Raw genomic sequence first — 17,957 nt, 5'->3', positions numbered from 1 at the left:
AAGTGATGTTGCCCATAGCAACCAACCAGATTCTACCTATTATCTTCTAGAAGGTGCTAGTTAAATGTTAAGTAGAATCTGATTGGTTGATATGGGCAACATCACTTTTAAAACTCACTTCTAAAAACTCTCACATTTACCCCAATGTCTCTTTTAAGTGATCTGGTGCAATCAGAACAATTTAATCAAATATTGGACTTGTTATGGGTTACACAAAAACTTGTTCCTTGGTGATTTTCCTAGTACATCAGGTAAATATTTGCTGTATCACCACAAAAGCATATACAAATTTTTTATTTTATTTTATTAAGAAACAATGAAACAAATGCTTCATACAATAAGACTGGTGTATTACACTACTCACCCACAACATGTAAGGTCATCGAAGATGAGTTCGGCACCAGGTGCTCTGGGGGAGGTATGTTAATTTCAATTTCACTGTTTAAGTCTAAATAAAAAAAATATTAATAATAATAATAATAATATTAATAATAATAATAATAATAATAATAATAATAATATACATGAGTTAAAACTCAAAAATAGCAGAACTTTCTATCCCAATGGTTTTAAGCCCATCCACTATCTGCCTCTTACAATCTGTTTGAAATTAATCACCAGTGACTGACACTCACTTTGGTTTGAAGTCAACTCCATACAATAGGTACAATCATTCAATTAAACAGTACATTAGGAGTTGTGTTGTTTACACAGTGTCGTGTACTTTCTGGACTTGTTGCATTCTTGCAATTATTGTGTGTTTGTATTTTTTATATAGATATTAAAGGGTGCATCTTTCTTCCACTATATGCCTATTAATTACTACAGTACTATACCATACCACTGTCTAGCGGAGTCACATGATGTCACAGATAGTGTATACTGAGAGATGTGAAACAACAGATACAGAAAAAGCTGAGATCTACAGTATCAAGGACTGAACATGTGACAGTTTGTTGAGGTGTGTGAGTATCACAATGTAAGTTATGACACTGTAGATAAAAAAAACAAAACTGCTTGTCACCTAAGGGTAAGGGACCAGGAGCACGGTGATGAATGGGAACACAGATAACAATGCAGAAGAGGTGGTGTACCCTCTTATTTGTGCTGATATTACTTGGGTCCAGATGTGTGGATCACAGAGATTTCCTTACATCACTACCAAAGCTCTAGATGATTTGCAGTGGAGGGGGGATTTAACACAAGATAAATGGCTTTATGAACAGATGAGTCAACTGGCAAAAAAAAAAAACCTAAACTTCTGACCAGCGCTATTTCTAGTAAGCCTGTCTTTTCTGCCTTCCCTTCCAGCTATTGTACTTCGATTCTGACTTCAGACTGCTAGACTAGGGTTAATTTTGTCAGGAGACAATTGACCTACCAATCAGTCTTTGGAGTATGAGCCGAACCACATTCAAACATGGGGAGAACATATGAGCTACAAATAGATAAGGGCCTTTTCAGAGTCGAATCGGTGATCCAAGTGAGTTAGCAAAGCTAATCAATTGTTAATGAAATGAGCCACAACATTTAGCATCTTATACACTGAAGTGCCAAAAGACATGGGATAGATGCCTAGTATTGTGTTGGACCCTTTTATACAGGGAAAGTGCAGAAGCTCGACATGGCATCAGTTCCACAAGAGGATGGAATACCTCTGGAGAGATAATAATTAATAATAATGATTGTATTTATATAGAGCTTATCTCCTAAAGGACTCAAAGTGCTTTAAATGTACAGTACAAAATACAAAATAAGCTTAAACAAGGGAAATTAGTGAAATGCTTTTGTGAAGAAGTAAGTCTTGAGTCTATTTTTGATGGATTCTAGAGTGGAGGCCTCTTGAACTGTGCGGGGAAGTGAGTTACATAAGGTTGGAGCCACAAAACTGAAAGCTCGACCCCCAGATGAATTCCGAGAGATTCTAGGTACTGTTTATAATCCTTTGTCAACGGTTCACAGTAATTAAATGAGATGCTGACCCATGCTGTCTGGACAGCTTCCCACAGCTCCCTGATATTTGTAGGCGCAGGATCTTGGGTGCAAATGGACCTCTCCACCACGTCTCATAAATGCTCGATTGGGTTCATGTCGGGTGAACGTGGTGGCCACACCATTCATCAGAATTCTCCAGAATTCTCCTCGAACCATTTCTGAACAACTAGGAACAGATGACATAGCACATAATCCTGCTGAAATATTCCATAGTTGTGGCGGTACATGAAGTCCATGAAGGGCTGCAAATGGTCATCAATCAATGCAATGTACTGGTTACCAGTCCATGATGTGTTCAGGTGGACCAGCGGAAGCAATCCATACTACGTGAATACACCCCACACCATTATAGAACCACCACCAGCCTGCACGGTGTCTTGTTGACAACTGTAGTCCATTGCCTCATGGAGTCTGCACCACACCCGATCCTTACTTTCAGCCCGACACAACTGGAACTGTGACATGTTGCCAGTCCTCCAAAGTCCAATTAGCGATGTTATGAGCCCAGGTGAGGCGCTGTGTCTGGTGTTGTAACGTTAACAGGAGTACTCTGGTGGGTCTTCTGCTCCCATATCGCATGCAAGCTAAAAAACGCTGTATCTGGTATCTCCAGCATTGACTGTGATTATGATTTCACCCAGTGTCACTTGACTGTTACCACGGACAATTCTGGGCCTGATTCAGTAAAAATCACTATTGCGTATGTAGCTGCAAATTCGTATGGAACGCAGCTGTGAATGTATGCTAAAGCCTGCCATAGCTCATCCGCCATTAAGACGCCCACCGCTGCTTTTTCACATTCATACTACCTCGCACTCCTGCATATACATCGGTACCATCGACGCACATCGGCCGATCATGCACAATTACAGAAGGTCTGACCAGCCGCAGAAACTGCAAGTCTTGTTGCTTGCAGTGAGTACTCAAACTGCGTATGCAATCGCAGTGGCTAATTTATGCACGCCAAGGAAATGGTGTTAAAATGGACAGGTACGCCTGCATTTTTCCAGCCACTCCCCTGTCACCACCCTCAAATGCTCACAGCCTGTCACTCACTCTGCGATGTACAAATGTGTCCTGCTACATCTGTTATCATAGTGCGGCATTCTGGCTTCTCTGCCGCGGCATATCAATACACCTTATGGCAGATATGCGTGTTATGGCGTGGCGTACTGTATGCCACAAAAGACAACATGCCAAAATATTAAAACAATTAACTGATATGATAAGAAATACAAGGCCATGTCTCAAGTTTAATTTTATTAAATCGATTGATCATTATTTTTACTTGCCTTCCACTAAGTATTCTATCTCCATTTCCCTGTACTGCCTTTGGGCCTCTGAGCTAGATCCCTTCATATTCATACTCTCTGGTGCACCTCAAATTTACTATAGGTAATGTTACCCAATTAGGACGGAGGGGGTTACTATGGCCAGTTTCTCTTGCAACCCTTGTCAGGAATCCTTGGCTTTATTAACAACAACATTGTATTCTTTGATGGCCTATTCTCTTCTCAGTTGTTGAAAAACAGATCATGCAAAATAAAATTTTCTTAATCAGTCAATCAATCAATCCTTTACCTGCCTTCCACTTCATACTCCACCTCCATTTGTCTGTACTGCCCATGGGCATCTGAGCTAGTTCCCCTCATACTCAATGTCAGGACTTGCTCATCTCAGGGTAAAGACCCTGACATTATTCTTTTTACGAGCCTGTATTTACCTTCTCGGTATACTGTATAAGTGCAGGATGTGGAAAATAGTTGTTTTCTCTTGTGCAGCACCACTGCCTGTGTGTCAGTGGAACTTGGCATGTTAGAATGCAAATGGAGTGTTTGTGCATCACATACTGCTGTGGACAGAACTGTGTATTGGACATTGATAGGACTTTATATTGGTGAGTGTGAACATGTTGTCATACTGAGTGTAATAGGTAAATCCTACTCTGGGAGTTAGTCCCTCTTGAATATACAGTAAGTGTGTGCCTATCAGTTTATAATACAGTATATTTAAAACCTGATATGTTACTTAAAGGATGCAAAATTTTCTGACATATATAATGATGTCGTAATGTTTGTATTTAGGTATTACATTAGGGAGCAGTGCCCTTGCATCCCCATAATTGTGAATATGTGCTTCAAAGATATGGGGAGGAGAAGGGGGGGTAGAGCATCCCCCTCCTCTAAAATGTTGCATCTGAGAGTACTCTAGCCCTTGCCAGGTGACTGTGGGGGTGATTCAGCTTTGGACGGAATTGCAAAGCTGCACATAGGCAACTTTGCAATTCCGTCCTTGCTAATATGCAAATATGGTACATAAGGGGAAGGGATGAATGGTGAGGTCAAGTGCACAGGAGACAGAATAACCTATAATGACTCAATTGAGTATACAAGATAGAAAAAGGGGAGACAGGAGGTGCTCCCTGGAGGAAATAAAGTTTTTTGGGAAATAAGAAATAGAACAGGACACTTCAAAGGAGAAAAAGAGGGGAAGAAGTAGGGATGGGTGAAAGAAAAGAGGGAGGGGGTGGGACAGAATAAAATGTACCTTTTATTAATTATATTAAAATTAACATATAGTCAAAATGACCATCACAGAACATAGTGTGAACAAAAATTATATAAATATCAATATAATAATTAGAAATGAATGTGCAACAATCTCCAATTCCTCACTATGGTTTCTCACTGTTAGAGACAGTGTCTATACGAGATCTAATACAATAAATCAATATACAGTTGCATACTGTAGGTACATGCAGGGGCGCCAAGAGGAAGTCCCCCTTCCCCGCAGGTACTAATTACTTGGGCTTGGGCTTGCTGGAGGGGCCCAGCGGGGGCCCGGGTCCTTCACCGCTCCCCCTCCCTCTTACGTCACAGCAGCCCAGCACATGCTGGTGTATGCTGAGCTGCACTGGGTAGTCTCCTATGCCTATGTGGGAAGCGATCACACTGATCGTGCCCCCCATTGGCTGTGCACCAGGCTGAGGGGCGCACAGCGGTTCGCTCTCCAGCGCACAGTGCCACTTCGCGATGCTACAAAAATGATTTTTTTCTAAGGGGGCATGACCTCCCACGATTAGGCCACGCCCCCTGTCAACTGAGCCCAGCACGGCAGGAGGCGGCCCTGGGTACATGATCAAAAACACACAATTCATTTGGGTAGTCACAGTTTTATAAGTCCTTCATATGACGACACTGAATTAGGCATAGATAGATATGCTCAGTTATCCCCACCTAGGCAGAGGGAAAACATTTTTTGGAGATGGTAAGTATAAAGGTTAGAGTCCTAAAACAGTATTCTCATAATATGCTCTGCCACTATGTCACATCATATATCTAAGAAATGCAAACATAATCAACATGACCTCAGAGATACAGTAATGAGACCATTAGTCACTGCCTGATTGTACAAAGAGTATGTATATATATATTTTCTCTATATTCATTCATAAATATGTAAGAATCAACGAGCATGAGAAAATCTGAGATGAATAAACATAAGCATAAAAACATATAGCAAAGCTTGGTGTATGTGAATACATAACCCTTATTAGTGATTAGAACGGCGAAATAATGAAGACAATAACATAACAAAAATAATAGTTGTGAAACAACACTTATATACAATGCTAATCCCCACGGACCAGACCTATTCAATATCACAATGGATGTATGGTGGATAGAGGCGTCCATCTATTCCACAAGGGAGAGTAGGGTTTAATAAATAAACCCCTGTATCTTAATAGAGCAGAAAATCAGTGTGTGCTTACATGACAGGGATCTACTTTTCCTCATCTTACTATGTATAGGACGAGGAATGAGAGTCACTGACAATGGCACAATGATAACAGGACAGAACGCTTCTGCTGTTAGTGCCAGGACACTCTGAAATCCCTGTTGCACTCGGCAGCACAGGGAATCAGGTAACAGGCAAACTAATGAGAGAGCAGTGAAATAGATAAGTATAGACTACCTATAGCAGATTCTCCCATAGGATTAGGTTTGTGATGATGAGATTATGGTCAAATCAATAACCATATGAGTGTAAAAATGCGAATAAAGATGTATAGGTATATTGTAGAGAAAGTGGGTTTGGATCTCTGTGTTGGTGAGGCCAACAGTTTTCTATTCAAAGACCATACCGTAGTTTCAAAGATTTTCATTATGTCAGCTTGTATTGTGCTATTTAAGTGTTGTATAAAGATTCCCCATCTTCTAAAGAAACCCTCCACTCCCTTTTCTATTCCAGGGAATTTTATCAAAATGTAGTATTTCCAGCAGATTAGCTTGAACTACTGAAAGTAAGGGGGCTACTGGCTCTAACCATGTTCGCAGAATCATTTTCTATGCCGCCTTCAGTATAACAGTAAGAAAAGGGAACACCTCAGAATTGCTTTGGTTCTGTATAAAGGGAACCCATACTTCAAAGTTTCAGAAAAGCATAGGAACAATGTGTAAAGGTAACCGTAATTGCAATATTTCACTTATGTAGTTCAGAATTTTATTCCAAAAGCGTCTAACTTTGATTAACATCCACGAGGTCAGCATATAACAGTCTGATCCTGTATGGGTTAGTCTTAAGATAGTGAAGTAGCATTTCTAAATCATCCGAAGGTGGCAAAGGATTAAGTGAAGATGTAAAAGTGCTAGCGTAATGGCAAATCTGTAGATACTGTACATAAAGAAATATGTGCGTGGTATAGCATATTTATCTTGCTTTTGTTGAAACTAATATAACACACCTCCCGGGTCAAATACGTCCTTTATCTGGGTTATTCCTGCCTCTCTCCTCTCAAGAAAAGTTATAATTTGAAGCCCTGGTTCAAAGTTTACATTTCCACAGATCAGGGTGTATTTAGTTGAGACACTTGAACAACCAAGTTTTTTATTAATATTCAACCATGAGAGATACGTATCTCTAAAGATAATATTATGGAGAAATTATACAAGGATCTTATGTCTTGTCATCTACACCAAAGATGCCGGTGAATAGGGGTGAAATAGCGCACTTTTCAACTCTAAATCAGTGAATATCGATGTGTTCAGAAGTCAGTCCTTAACATACCTGAAATGTGTTGCATTCTGAAAGGCTTCTACATCCAGGAACCCCATGCCTCCTTTCAGATTAGTCTGTGTCAATTTTCTAAAAGCTACGCATGTTGGCACTTGTCATTTTAAGAGGTAGCATCTGTATAAGGTAAGTTCATTTTGGAAACAGAATTGATTTGATAACCACATTCAATGAGTGATAGCGGAAGATGTTGCCATCGTATTATTAAACTATCAATATCTAATAAGACTTTGCGGTAATTGGTTGAATATAAACTATCTACGGATTCAGTGATATACACTGGTAAATACTTGATCTTGTCATGTACTAACCGAAAAGGGGTAAATTAAGTTGGATGTGTATCACTATGAGAGAGTTTCTGCAATGGGAGCGCCTCAGACTTGTCATAATTTATTTTGTACCCAGCGAATGAGCAAAATGTGCCGATTATTTTAAGAATGGCAGGATAGAGATGTCAGGTCGAGATAGCATTAAAAACATATCATCTGCGAAAAGTGATAGTTTATACTGTTTCGCTCCTAACCGTATGCAATGAAAGTCTGGGCAGTTCCTTAGCGCCACTGCAAGTATCTCAAGAGCTAGAGCAAAGAGCAGGGGAGGCAAAGGGCAGCCCTGCCTCGTTCTATGTTGTATGTTGAACAGTTGTGACAATTTTCCATTGACAAACATTTTCGTATATGGAGCATGATACAACATTTTGGTAAGCCTCCGGGTACCTAAACCTACCAAGTGCCTTGAAAAGGAGATCCCATGTAACCATATCGAAGGCTTTCTCTGCATCAAGTGAGAGTAACACATTGGTGCTCGAGCTCCCAGAGGCCTGAATCTGTTATATCAGGATAAGCACTTTTCTAACAATTGTTACTGAGTCTCCCACAGACAAAACCTGTCTGATCTTTATGTACTAAAAAAGGAACTATGGTTTTAAGCCTTTCCACTAATAATTTTGTGAATATTTTGTAGTCTGAGTTAAGTAAAGATATTGGCCTATAAGAGGCAAGGGACAAGAGATGTCTACCTGTTTTGGGTATTAATCTAATTAGCGCTGCATTAGAATAAAGTGACATGGAGCCATTACTTATTATAGAATTATAGAATTTGGTCAGTGTGGGTACAATTTTATCTTTAAGTATCTTAAAGAACTCCCCACTGAGTCCATCGGGGCCTGGGGTTTTTGCCGATTTTAGAGATTGAACAACTCTACTTACTGCCTCCTCTGAAATATGTGCCAGTAGAGCTTCTATGTGCTCTGGGGTGGTTCATGGTAAGGTCACAGAGTCCCCAAACTGTTTTTTATTTTCTGTGGATATAGAGCCCTGACTATATAGTTTGGAGTAAAACTCCATAAGAATAGTTAGTACTTCCTCAGTCTTTGTCCTCATGACTCCCTTCTCATCTTGCAAAGCTGTAATTATAGCCAAAGTACGTTGTCCTTGAAAAAGATGAGAAAGTAGCCTACCCAACTTACTCCCGTACTTGTAAAATCTATATATAGAAGATAAAGTCTTTTTGTCCGACTCTTGTGAGAGAAGAATATTAAACTGTGTTTTATTGGTGACATATTTCAGTCTGTTCACTCTTGTAGGATGTTTTGATTATATACTGTATGAAATGATTTGGGCAAGTTTTCCTTTGTCTCTAGAATAGAGCGAGAGTGTACCATGTTTTGTGCTCTAGTATAAGAAATTATATGACCTTTCAGAACCGTTTTTGCCGTTTGCCAAAATAAGATTGGGTCTGACTTATGGTTCTCATTAGTAGATGTATAATCTTCCCAAACTGAAAGTAAGGATTGTTGGAAATTACAAGGCCAAATAGGTGGGAAATCTCCACTGTCTATGTCCTCTCCCAGAATCCCCAGAATCTATGTCAAGCCACACCATCGCGTGGTCTGATAATGTGACCAGATCAATATCTATCCTAGAGATACTTGGTGATAAGTGTTTAGAAACAAGTAGGTAGTCTAGACAGGAGAGAGACCCATGTGCAGCAGAAACACACATATAGGCGCATGTTGTAGGGTTTCTATCTCTCCAGATATCACCAAGATTCAACTGAGTACATAGAAATTTAATACCTAGCTGGGAATAGATTTTTCGCTGTGCCATGGGGCCACTACGATCCAGTTCCGGTGCAGCCACTGTATTAAAATCTCCTCCAATTAAAATATTAGAATCTACATATGCATAAAGTTTTCTGACTACTGTGGTGAAGAAAGATCTACAATAAAGTCTGAGCATATAAAGAGCATAGTGTAATATGTCTTGAACCAAAAGATATATCCATTATCACAAATCTTCCATTTGGATCACATATCTTAGTATGTATAGTGTAAGGTACGGATTTTTTAATTAGTATAGCCGTTCCTCTAGATTTTGAGTTGTAAGATGCATAAGCCACTATTTTATATTTAAACTTTGTCAGTTTTTCATGTTCCTCATCCGTAAAATGTGTCTCCTATAGCATAGCTACATCAACATTTAACTTGCTCAGAAGTGTAAGTATTTTTGTTCTCTTAGCTGGTGAATTAATTCCACCAACGTTGAATGTACAAAATTTCAATGAGGCCATCAAAGAGCAACTTTAAGTTTATGTGGAGTGAAATAGGTTTTCGTAAATTTTATCATTAGAGCTAAGCCTGTCACACAGTGTAGGAGATATGTAAAATATGCAGATATGTAGAATCACACAACCAAAGACCATTTGCAGTGGGAGGTACAACAGATCTTATCATAAACAATAAGACATTTCAGTCAGGACCAGGGGAAGGAAAAACATAAAAAAGTATGCAAACATGGTACTATCCTTCTATTCAAAAAGAGGGTAAAACATATAAACACATCAACAAGTAACTTTGACAAAGGGAGCTCAGGAGCAACCCTTGTCCAACAAAATTTCCATCGCAAACTGCAGGGACATCCCCAAACCATGGGAAAATGCCTCAGGTCACAAAGGGCATAACCTACCCCTCTCCGGTTTCCGGGATTCCAATAAAACTAGATCAAATAGCGTAATTGCTCATTTAGAGGTGTTCACACATAACAATATATCCTAATTACTGGTCAATATGATGAAGAAACTCTATTATTCATATTACCCTAATATCAGCAGAAATAAAACATCAAACTCTCACATTGAGTGTATCAAACAGTAAGCATGTAAAACGTTCAGTTAGGAATGACATTAGCCCTATACTTTTCTGTTCCCAAAAACAAAGAAAAGATATAAGGGGCTTTTTAGACTTTATAGTAAGTAAGCCCATAAAGGTTGGATCTTCCGTCAGTCCTGGTCAAGCATAGTTGAATTTGAGACATGGTCGGTCGCCTCAGCCTCCTCCACCTGTAGATAACCTCTTGCCTCATCAACTGTAAGAAAATCCTTGAAACCATCACCGTTAAATATTCTTAGGCTGGAAAAAGAAGTGCAAAATGTCTGTTGGACTTGAATAGAGCAGAGCATATTGGCGTAAACTCTCTCCGGGCCATAGAAACATCTGCCAAAAAGTCTTGGAACAGGAGAAGGCGATGGGACTCCCAATCCACCAAATCTTTTTTTCCTAAAAGCCTTCCATAGTTCCTCCTTTTGGGCATAATTAAGGCAGCAAAATATGACGGCTCTGGGTCGTATGTTTATATTTCCCCTTGTGGGACCCAAACGGTGTGCTTTCTCCACAATCAGAGGACCTGAATATGAAGTAAACTGTAGTAATGAAGGCAGAGTGGTTGAGACAAAATCCACCAACGGCTCAGATTTAATGGTTTCTGGTAACGCCACCAGGCGTAAATTGTTCAGTCGAACAGTTTTCGAGGTCATCGATTCTATTTTGAAGTTGAAGTTTAGAGTCTCGGTCAACTTGCTGTCGCAATTGGGCAATATCTTGGAACGCTTCACCTAAACGTTGTTCATTTATTTTCACCTGTGTATTTGTATGGGATAGCTGTTTCTTTAAATCTTTAATACTTGCTGTGAATTTATCTGTCTACTGCTGTAATAATGGTGTCATGGTTTCCTTTATTGCTTTAACAACGTCTTTATACGATATGGGATTTGAAGTTTGTGGGTCAGAACCATCTACCGAAGATTTGTCCTGCCCTACCGCGTCTGTTGGTAAACCATCTGCTTTGCGACCACCTCCTCGTGATCGTGGAGTCTTAGGCATGACAAACTTCTCCATTGCTAACCGTGTGGAATTTGAAGGTGAATATAGGCACAGACTTTTATAGGCAGAGAAAAGATCTAGCAAATGAGGGCAGATAGATGAATTCACTTCAATATATAGCTCGCCTCTAGAGATAGATCATTCTACATAGCGTTGGATCCCAGCAACCGACATGAGATTAATTCACCTCAATATATATCTCACCTCTAGAGACAAATCATTCTGTATATCATTGGATCCCAGAAATCGACATGAGAGGGGGGGGAGAGGGCATCACCTTATGGATTCATCGTGATTCAAATAATCAGTTCATACTGCAGAGGTATTTGTCAGCGGCCATTGATATGAGACAGAGGCGCGGAGTGGCTCTTCACCCTACCAGGACGAAGAGTCTGCCGCAAAGGTGGGTCTGTGCAGGCCTTTCTCAGGATAATGTTATTTAGTCACTCCTAGATCTGTAGCAGGCTAGGGAATCTGTGTCAGGGACAGTGGAGGGGGATCCTCAACAAGCAGCTCATTGGCGCAAGCTCTTCTTACCCCCGGTTTTGTCTCCTGTCTGAGAGGTGGATCCTTCCGGCACCGCCGGACAGCACAGGTAAGGTTGCGTCTCCTCTCCCTCTCAGTAGGTAACATGGATGAGGGCTGTTTTAGCAGAAATTGAGAGGCAAGGGGGTTGAGGACCAGCTGGGGCTTCTGGTATCTTGCAGTGTTCCCTGGAAGTATGCAAGTAAGGCTGATGGTGAGATCTACAGGTGGAGGTAGGGGGCCCACACGGAGGTTGAGGGCCAGCTGGCTAGCCTGCAGTTTCCCCACTATGTAAGGACGCTAGCCGTGCTAATGGTGCGGTCCGTGGGTGGGTGGAAATAGTATTTTGGAAGGGATTTTTTTCACACTCTAGCGATCTTTAAAGGAGTCTGCAGCTAGGTAACTGGAGTGGCCATATTGTTGAGGTCCGGTTGCTATTACATGTGAATATTCCGGCGGCCATCTTGCTGGGGTTTTTTAAGCCAATAATACACCCGCTGGCTCCTCACTCCTTGCCAGGTAGGATTTCCTCCATTTATGGACATATACATTATTTAATTATTTACCAATAACGGTGCTTTTGTATTTATTCACACTGTCTAAAATCTAAAACAAATGTCCCTTTGGGAATTTTTTAGCCCTATATGTGAAATTATACAGTTTTCCTTATTTTTGTACAAAATCTTGGATTCATTTTATTGTACATTCGTTGTGATTGTAACCCAATACAACCACCCTCTCCCTCCCACCCATTTTATTGTATCCACACATGTCCTAAATGGCTACATGATTCATGTTTTATCCTGTCATATGTCATTTTAATTATTTATTTCATTGTATTGAATAAATGTATATGTTTCATGTGCAAATCTTAAGACACCTTGTATCTTCATAGTTTGGTAGCATCCGAGAGTGCCTAAACCATGGCAAAACCTTCTTTCTTCTACAATTTTTTAAAAATGACAGGGGCATGCAGGAGATGCTCTCGGTGGCCCACAAAATATCCGTACATTTTAGACATTCAGCAACCGCGTGTTGAAGATTGCATGACCAGCAGGTACTGTTAAATTTGCCCTGCCATCAGCTGAAGCAAGAGGAGGTAATTCGGTGGAATTCTACCCTCTATATGCTTCAGCGGATGGAGGAACAGCAAAAGGCCATCCAGGTCTATACAATGGCCTGTGACATAGGCCGTAGAGGGGGAATGCACTTTACTCAAGCGCAGTGGAGAATAATTTCTGTGTTGTGCAAGGTTCTCAAACCCTTTGAACTTGCCACATGTGAAGTTAGTTCAGACACTGCCAGCTTGAGTCAGGTCATTCCCCTCATCAGACTTTTGCAAAAACAGCTGGAGAAACTGAAGAAAGGGGTGAAACTGAGCGATTGCGCAAAGTATGTCGGACTGGTGGATCAAGCCCATGATTCACTTCACCAGGATCCAAGAGTCGTCAATCTATTGAAATCTGAAAAATATATTTTGGCGACCATTCTGTATCCTAGGTTTAAGTCCTAACTTGTGAGTTTTTTTCAACAGACCAAAATCTAAAACTATGCAAAGAGCTGTTAGTAAAATAATTGTCAGCTGCAGCCGCACTTGAAACACCATCATCTCCTCCTTCAGTTTCTGCAGCTGCTAGGAAAAAACTAAATTTTCCTTACAGAATGCCTGCTGGTCATGCAGATTGTTCACCAAAAAATACATCTGGTTGGGCCTGAGAGAACTGCCTACTAGTGACATGTCTACCGTGACTATGTGTGATACGGTTTTCAATCACAGAATGGTGGAGGACTATTTCAGAGCTAACATCCTAATAGACATGTCAGACAGTCCCTTTCAGTACTGGCAGGAAAAAGAGGCAATTTGGAGTCTCATACACAAACTAGCTTTGCATTACTTAAGTTGCCCACCCACCAGTGTGTCCTCCGAAAGAGTTTTCAGTGCAGCTGGCAACCTTGTCAGTGATCGGCATAGGAGGTTACTTCCTCAAAATGTGGAAAAGATGATGTTCATTAAAATTAATTACAAATACCATGAGGAAGACCTCTACCAACAATTACATCAAAAAATTACAGAGGCGCCTATGGTGGATTCCAGTGGGGATGAATTAATTATTGTGTGAAGAAGAGGATGTACACACTGATGGGGATGATGAGGACGAGGATGACGACAAATTCTAATATAAAGCCAGTTTGTGTATGGGATCATTTTCATTTCCATGTCCAATTCACATTGGCAGCTTGTTTTCTGGGGGTACAAACAAACCAATCATTTCAGCCAAAATTGGCAGTCCTTGTCACTGAAATGACTGGTTTGTTAAACTGTGAATGTCCTGTTTCATATACAACATAAGGGTGGGTTGGAGGGCCCAAGGACTATTTCATCATGCACCTTTTTCCTTTCCATTATGTGCTGGTTGGGGCATTGCTGCCTGACATTTTTAATGAATGTTATGCTTGGTTTAGGAACCAATTATTTGTTTTTAAATTAATTTATTATCAATTTTACTGCCAGGGGCTGCACCAATGAATTTATTTTTATTAATTATTCAGCCACGGGCTGCACCCAATGAATTGTTTTTTACTTTTTTAATTAAATTAAAATTAATTATGCAGCCTGGGGCTGCACCAATGAATTGTTTTTTAATGAATTTATTATCAATTTTACAGCCAGGGGCTGCACCAATGAATTTCTTTTTATTATTAATTATTCAGCTTGGGTCTACACCAATTAATTATTAATTAATTTAGTATCTATTTTACAGCCAGGGGCTGCACCAACTATCAACCATCAATTATTCAATCCTCAAGGGTATCCCAACCATTGTCTTTGCACAGTCCTCAACTCTATTAATAATTGTATGAATCAGTTTTGAGCCAGCAAGCTGGATGCAACCTTTTGGCCCTTTAACTAGATAAAAAAAATCAATATTGTGAGCTGTGAGGTGGTCAAAATTTACTGGAAACGAGTGGAAATAAATGTTATTGGTAAAAAAAGGTAAATTTTATGTGATTTTAGCAGTTTTTTTATTTTTGAGAAAAAATCCAGATCCAAAACCAAAACCCAAAAACAAAACACAGATGTGAGGTTTTGGAAAAACCAATCCAGATCTGAAACCAGGGGAGATCCAGATCCAAAACCAAAACACGGGGTCGATGCACATCCCGAGTATATTGTGTAATTTGTGCACCATGAACTATAAATACCAAGGATTTTGTGTGATTTGTGCGACATAGACTTTAGAATCCAGTGCTGTCCCATATGTTCAGCCCAATATCCAAATAGTATAGTGTATAAAACAAAAAAATTAGAAATATAAATATATAAAAAAATAAATGTAACTATGTATATAAAAATCTGAGGTATATATAGAAAAAAGTGAAATTAAAAACACATAAAATTAATGTTAAAATGAATTAATATCCCAAAATAGTAATCAATATAGTGCTAATAATAATAATATGGTCCCTATTAATAAATATTATGTTATAATCGTTAGTAGAGAAAAAGTGTGATCAAAAATATAGTGATATAAATGATAATAATAATAATAATAATATACATGAGTTAAAACTCAAAAATATTATTATTATTATTATTATTATTATTATTATATTAATAAAAGTATTAATATTCATAGCAATACCATAAGTAATATTTTTACGTCTAAAAAATAAATTAAATAAAAATATATATAAAATATTAGGTCATCAGTGATTACTGAGGTGTTAGAAGGTGATACATAATGTAATCTCACTGTCAATATAGTGATAGTGCATAGGTAATCGATTATAAACAATAGTGACTGTTATGGCTAAAAATAAATATATAAATAGTGTATTGTAGCATGGGGTGTACAAACAAGGACTGATGTCAGGCAAGTATTCTTTAAAGCAGTGTCTTTAATGGCAGAAGACACTGCACTTTAACAGATACAGGCTTAGACCTGGACACACAGGCACAAAAAAATATATAAACAGGTCAAAGTAAACCTGTGCTTAATGGTTAGTCTGCTGCAATGGCCTGCAGCCACAGTCTGCAATGTTCTTCCAGCATAGCCAAAATAATCAGTCCCTGGCACTGCAGAACTTTGGCCTATTAAAATTGCCACTAGCTGGCATCAGTGCCCAGAGCACTGGGTGAATGAAAGTTTTAAACTCTTCCTGTCTTCAGTAATGACTTGCAGCTGGGCTTGTGCAAGCTTGAAATCCCAGAGTTCCAAATCTCCACTGTTGCAGCAAACTGCATAGGCTTTGCTTTAACCTCCCTCGGAGGGAGCTGATCCCACCAGAATGTTGGTAACTCAGGTGAGAGATAACCCCTCTCACCACAGTATACACTGCATAAAATGTGAATTCAACTCAAATGGAACCAAAAGTGACTGGTGAATGATAATATTATATAAACCAGTGTCAATACAAGTGTGAAGGTGTCAGTAATGTGGTGAGGAAATATTCCTAAACTAAAATTATGGGTATAATTGCTTGTCAGGATGAAAAAAGGAATTTAAAAAGCACCCAAGTCGCTAATAAAAATGGCAAAAGAAAAAGACTAACTAGGCTACCTAAACAAAGGTAGAGGCAAAAAAATAATGTTACTATAGGATTAGGTGTCAAGAAAATAATTGATAATTGATAATTTCATTCATACCGTGTGGACTAACTGAACTCAGTCTAATGTGCACTCACATTCCTTTTTTAGGAGTTCCTTAGTAAGGTCTCTTCTTTTCAGGTAGAATGATATTTTTTCAAGACCAAATGTTCTCAGGTCCTAAAAAAATCCTTGATGTTTTGTGTGGAAATGCCAAGTCACCGTGGTAGTCTTCTTCATCCTCTGTATATAGTTGGATGCTGCCAATATGCTCTAGAATTTGTTGTTTCAGTGGCTTAGTTGTTATATCTAAATATCTTTTATTGCAGGTAGATTGTAGACAATATATTACTTCAGCAGTGTTGAAATTAATAAAACTGTAAATTATATGTACTCCCTGAAGTGATCCATAATCATTTTTGTTTTGGCCATATTTGGGCATGCTTTGCATTGTCCAAATGTGAAGGAACCTTTGATAACTGTTTTTTTCTGGGTTTTCATTGTAAAGCCAGCTAATTTGAACACTGGGGTGCAGATTTTTTTGGAGGTCAGAGTCCAGTAATAAGACATTCCAATATTTTTGGAGGATGTCCCTTAATGGTTGCCATTCCTAACAAAAATAACCAATGAAGCAAATCTTATCTGGTTCTCTTTCCTTGGGTTTGTTGGTAGAGAAAATTAAAGTGTCCCTTTTAATCTTAGAGACAGTGTAGTATGCTCTCTTGATAGTTTGTTGCTATAACCCCTACCATCTTGTCTTTTAGCCACCTCCGCACTCTGGACATTAAAAGCATGGTCGTCAGAGCAATTTTTCCTTAATCTCAAATATTCCCCTGTTACTATATTTTCAAATTGTAGGAGGAAAGTGACAGCTTTTATGGTGCAATAAACATGTTTGTTGAAGTTGGTTTTCTATATGTCTGATGACAGATTGCCATGTCCGTCAATTGACAGCCTTAGGTCCAGGAAAAAGAGGATTTCACAGCTGATCTCAAAGGTGAATTTGAAACTGGGGGCCTGATTCAGAGCCGCTCGTAAGCGGCCGCTCGTTCGTTCCAAGTGATGTTCGCACATCTGCGTATGCGCATGGGTTGTAGTGCGCATACGCCAACCAGTCAGTGTGGTCGGAAATCGTGTGCTCGCAAAATAGCGAATGCCTGCTAATATGAGTGACAGGATGAGGCGTTTGTGAGTGGTAACAGGGGAAGGTGCTTGAAAACGGGGAGTGGAGATCTGAACGCAGGCGTGCCAAACAGTCAAAACGGCCATTTAATGGGAGTGCATAATTAACAAAGCAGCGTCATCGACCACGTCACTTGGTTGTCTTTTAGCCTGAACTGCTCACATAAATTGCGGTAAGAAAATGCTACCACAAGAATAGTGAGCAGTTCATACGCCGTTCGATGTACTCGATTAATCTAATAAATAGCGGAGATGACGTATGATGCGAGCGGCCAGGGGCGTTTTTTCAAAATAGCGAGCGCATGTTTCATTCGCTCGTTCACACATAGAGGCATCAACAGACCGCAAAGAGCGAGCGCTTAATTTAAATTTCCGGCCCCTTTTTCAGAACGACCATCCGCAAATAGCATCCGGCTCTGAATCAGGCCCTGAGAT

At 39.5% G+C, this 17,957-nt stretch overlaps 1 protein-coding gene across 1 annotated transcript in view; it reads right to left on the bottom strand.

Moving 5' to 3' along the window:
- LOC148514828 (ovostatin-like) overlaps nt 1–17,957 on the bottom strand; it is a 306,413-nt gene that overhangs the window by 57,769 nt on the left and 230,687 nt on the right. The window contains exon 24 of the mRNA XM_088480956.1: nt 365–448. Within this exon, the coding sequence (XP_088337082.1) occupies nt 365–448 (84 nt within the window). The remainder of the gene's footprint in view (nt 1–364; nt 449–17,957) is intronic.

The sequence above is a fragment of the Taudactylus pleione genome, unplaced genomic scaffold, assembly GCF_031769625.1.
Source record: "Taudactylus pleione unplaced genomic scaffold, aTauple2 ptg000258l, whole genome shotgun sequence".
Classification (NCBI taxonomy): Eukaryota; Metazoa; Chordata; class Amphibia; order Anura; family Myobatrachidae; genus Taudactylus; species Taudactylus pleione.
The sequence above is the reverse complement of the archived record's forward strand: the minus strand, read 5'-3'. Positions and strand labels throughout refer to the sequence as shown.